Source organism: Solanum verrucosum, unplaced genomic scaffold (genome assembly GCF_900185275.1).
Source record: "Solanum verrucosum unplaced genomic scaffold, falcon-dt-bn FXZP01000031.1, whole genome shotgun sequence".
In the NCBI taxonomy this organism is placed as follows: Eukaryota; Viridiplantae; Streptophyta; class Magnoliopsida; order Solanales; family Solanaceae; genus Solanum; species Solanum verrucosum.
Window position 1 is genome coordinate 1,238,572 of NW_026020194.1, and position 3,648 is coordinate 1,242,219.

Sequence of the window (3,648 nt, forward strand, 5' to 3'; positions counted from 1 at the left end):
TTCATACTTTTTTCTTGGGTTCTAAGCTTCATTGAGAAAATGAAATTAAAAAATAAATTGCTCATTTAATTGAGTGATATTTTAAATGCTTTAGTCATAGAATTAAATAAGATAATTGAAGTTTTAAATTTAACTAATAAAGAAAATACGATGTGTTACAAATTACTTATTTATGAAATTATTGACTAAAGCACAAAATTAATTATATTGACTTCTTTCATTGACCACCTTCCATGTTCCAAAATCCTTACATATCGATAGGATTCACGAGTAAAGCTTCAATCACAGATTTCACATTATTCTTTGGATTACTATATCCATCTTGATTGTTCTTGTAAACAACATCAATCAGACGTGTTAGGTTCACCACACGCATCAAGATTTCATTTGGCATATTAGAAGTAGTAGTCTTAATGCACTCTTTGTTCAAATCCTTCCATGCATTTTCAGCTATTTCAGAAAGTTGTGCACTTGCTTCTTCCACTGATAAATTATTCTCTTGCATATAACATTCTATTCCTGTGACAAGTTGTCCTTTTTCTTTCTCAATCTATAAAGGAAAAAATATAATTCATCATGAGAAAGTTTGTAAACAATAATGTTTATACTCCTTCCCCCTAATAATAGTCGATCGTTCACTATTAACTTGACACATGAATTAAGAAATAATAAATGATAGGGGTAATTTCACCAAATTACCCTTATTAAATATAAGTCATCTAAACAATATTGAAAAATGAATAGTATTTAATAACAAGGGTAAACTAGATACAACAATGGTAAATTATTCACTTGTTTTATAAATTGGACAGGTATTGTTGGACATCCCAAAATAGTATAGTAGACAAGTAAAGATGGATAGAGGGATTAATAGTATATGAAAGTACCTTATAAGTAGCTATGTCATCAATAACTCTACCAATTATTGCAGAAGCCACAAGAATTTTTGGTTTATACATCATCCAATCAAATGTTTTCTTTGTTGCTGACTTCATGCCCAATAATGATGCTGGAGCAAGTAGATAATAAGTTCCAGTAACCAATGCATTATGTAGGTACTCTTTAAATGATGGAATTTTCCCTTCAATGAACCATTCTGCTTCAATGTAGTAACTCCTCACAATTTCTTTCATCTATATTCAAGAAATTAACAATATATTTATTAAAATAGTTGAAACTCATAAGCTCAAAGGAAAACTGATATTCTATGTTATTTGGACTCTTCAAAATTGTAGCTAGGTGAGTGTCGAATCACTCAAAAGTAGGGAATATTTAATAAAAATCCGACACAAGTGCAACAATATTTTTGAACAGTCCGAATAACTTAGATGATATTAGTGTTTTTAATTAAGTGTCATACCGCCTCTTTAACATAATTAACTCCATTGAATCTATCTTGTTCATTGATTTCTCTTTCATACTCGTTGAAGAGATCGAGAAGGGATGTATAAATCGGTTTCATATAGTTTGGGAGTCTATCAACTTCACTTATATCCCACCTATAACGTTAAAAGAAAATGTTAATCAATTGTATCCACTCCATGTATCAATTACAACGAAAAAATTTGATATACTCTGTCTCAATTTATGTGATATACCGGTCCACAACTTCCGTGAATATAATTAGTTCATCAAGAGTTCCATAAGAGTCATATGTGTCATCAATTACTGAAATCATAGCTATGCATTTTGCAAGCATAACTCTAGCTTGAGAGTATTTTGGTTCAAAGTACACCCCCACTGTCCAAAAATAACATTCCACCATTCTGTCTCTCACATATGAAAGTTTTGATGCAAAATCCAAATCTTTCCACCACCTTCGCAATAAACAAGAGTAATGTTTAGTTAGCTTAATTAATAATAATCCATAATATGTCAAATATAACCAAATGTAAAAAAGTAAAAAAAATTAGGCACGGAACTTAAGAAAGTAAAAAAGACTTTTAGTCTTGTAGTTCAAGATATGTCAAATGTAACAAAATATACATCATTTAATCTTGTGATCTTAAGCAGGCATGTCACAAAGTTGAAATTAAAGAGTGTCATCTATCTCGCTACCTATTCCTTTTGCAAAAAAGCTTTGGAGATAAGATTAGACTCGAGAAATACTAAAAACGAAAGTAGAACAAACAAATTAAAATGGAGGTAGGGAGAACTCATTAACATAAACTCAACAATAACTTACTTCGTGAGTTCACTAAGCTCTTCCTTGTGTAGCACTTGCACCAAATTGTAATCTAATTTGGCAAGCCTTAGTAGCTTTTCATTTCTTGATCCACATTCTTCATATATTGAAATGTTAAAATGTGCTTCAGCTCTTGGGATTCCTCTATGAAGAGATTGCATAAGTGCATGTGTTACTTGTTTCTCAAGTGTAGAATCTAAGGTATTAGGTGTTATCCTCTCAAGATGGAATGTTGCAAAGATAAGTGCCTCTTCTAATGTGACATCTCCATGCTTCCTAACATGTGCTGCTTCATACAAACTTAACATACCCTTTACATCTCTAAGTAGAGATTTCTTGAATTTTCCATTGGTGTCCTTGAATTGGTTGAAACAATCTAATTCACAAAATATTTCATTATGTCAGAGTTACTGTTGGATATGTGAACAAAGTCTCATATTAATAGTTGAAAAGATTAAAAAAACATGGTGATTGCCTCGATATGGACAATATCACCATGTTAAGAGTATCTTCAGACGGTAATTATATTATACGAAAAGTATACTATGTGTATATAAACCTACCGGAAGAGATTGGATATCCATGTTGCCTAAACAATCGAAAATATAATGAAACATTGTATAGATCATCTTCTTCATGGATGAAATTTAGATCAAATATCTTGCTTAGTTGATGTTCAATCTCCTTCTCAAAGTGATAATAAATACCAAGACGTTCAAGAGTGTCAATCAAATGAACTTTTTGTTCAATGTCATTGCTTGTAGTACTTATTATCATGTGTTTCACTTCTTCTTTCAAAGCCTCAATATCCTCTACAACTTTCTCAGCTATCTGAAGATGTAATGTATATTGTTAGTAATTTTGTTAAAGCTATACTATAGTATAGAATGAAAAAAGGGTGACTAAAAGACAATTAAATAAGCATATATACAGTCATGACATTCTATAACAGTCACTTATCATAGCAATATTTTATAATATTATGTTATATTGTATGTTCTCCATATATAACAACATTCACTATAAGCAGTCAGAAAATATCTAGACAAATTGTATCGTTATAGAGAGATTTGACTGTGTACATATATTTACCTGATTATCCTTAGTAGAATTGCGAAAAACATTTCCCCACATACTAGGAGAGAAATTAGCCTCTGGGCGAAAAATCCCATTTTCATGGTTTACATTTCCATCCAATGAAGTCATTGTTGATATAATTTGCAAAATCTGGAAAATTATTCAAATGATGGGGTTTTCAGTATTTTCTTCTTAGTGTTTTGCCATTGTTATGAGTATTTATATAGAGAATTATAATAATTTAATTTTAAAATGTGAGAGAAACACATTTTAGAAATTCAAGTAGTGTTAGGCGGCATGCCATGTAAAAATTCTATCTATGAGTTCTAGCAATTACATATAATTAGTCTTTAAAATAACTTGGTCTATTGTTGTTGAATTATTAC

At 30.4% G+C, this 3,648-nt stretch overlaps 1 protein-coding gene across 1 annotated transcript; it reads right to left on the bottom strand.

Moving 5' to 3' along the window:
* Nucleotides 1–247: 247 nt before the first annotated feature.
* Nucleotides 248–3,391, bottom strand: LOC125829469 (vetispiradiene synthase 2-like). The gene is made up of 7 exons (XM_049508680.1): nucleotides 3,278–3,391; nucleotides 2,749–3,016; nucleotides 2,186–2,561; nucleotides 1,599–1,817; nucleotides 1,361–1,499; nucleotides 888–1,133; nucleotides 248–550 (listed from the first exon to the last, which is right to left on the bottom strand). Exons 1-7 carry the CDS (start codon nucleotides 3,389–3,391, stop codon nucleotides 248–250), a joined length of 1,665 nt encoding a protein of 554 aa, XP_049364637.1.
* Nucleotides 3,392–3,648: the final 257 nt, after the last annotated feature.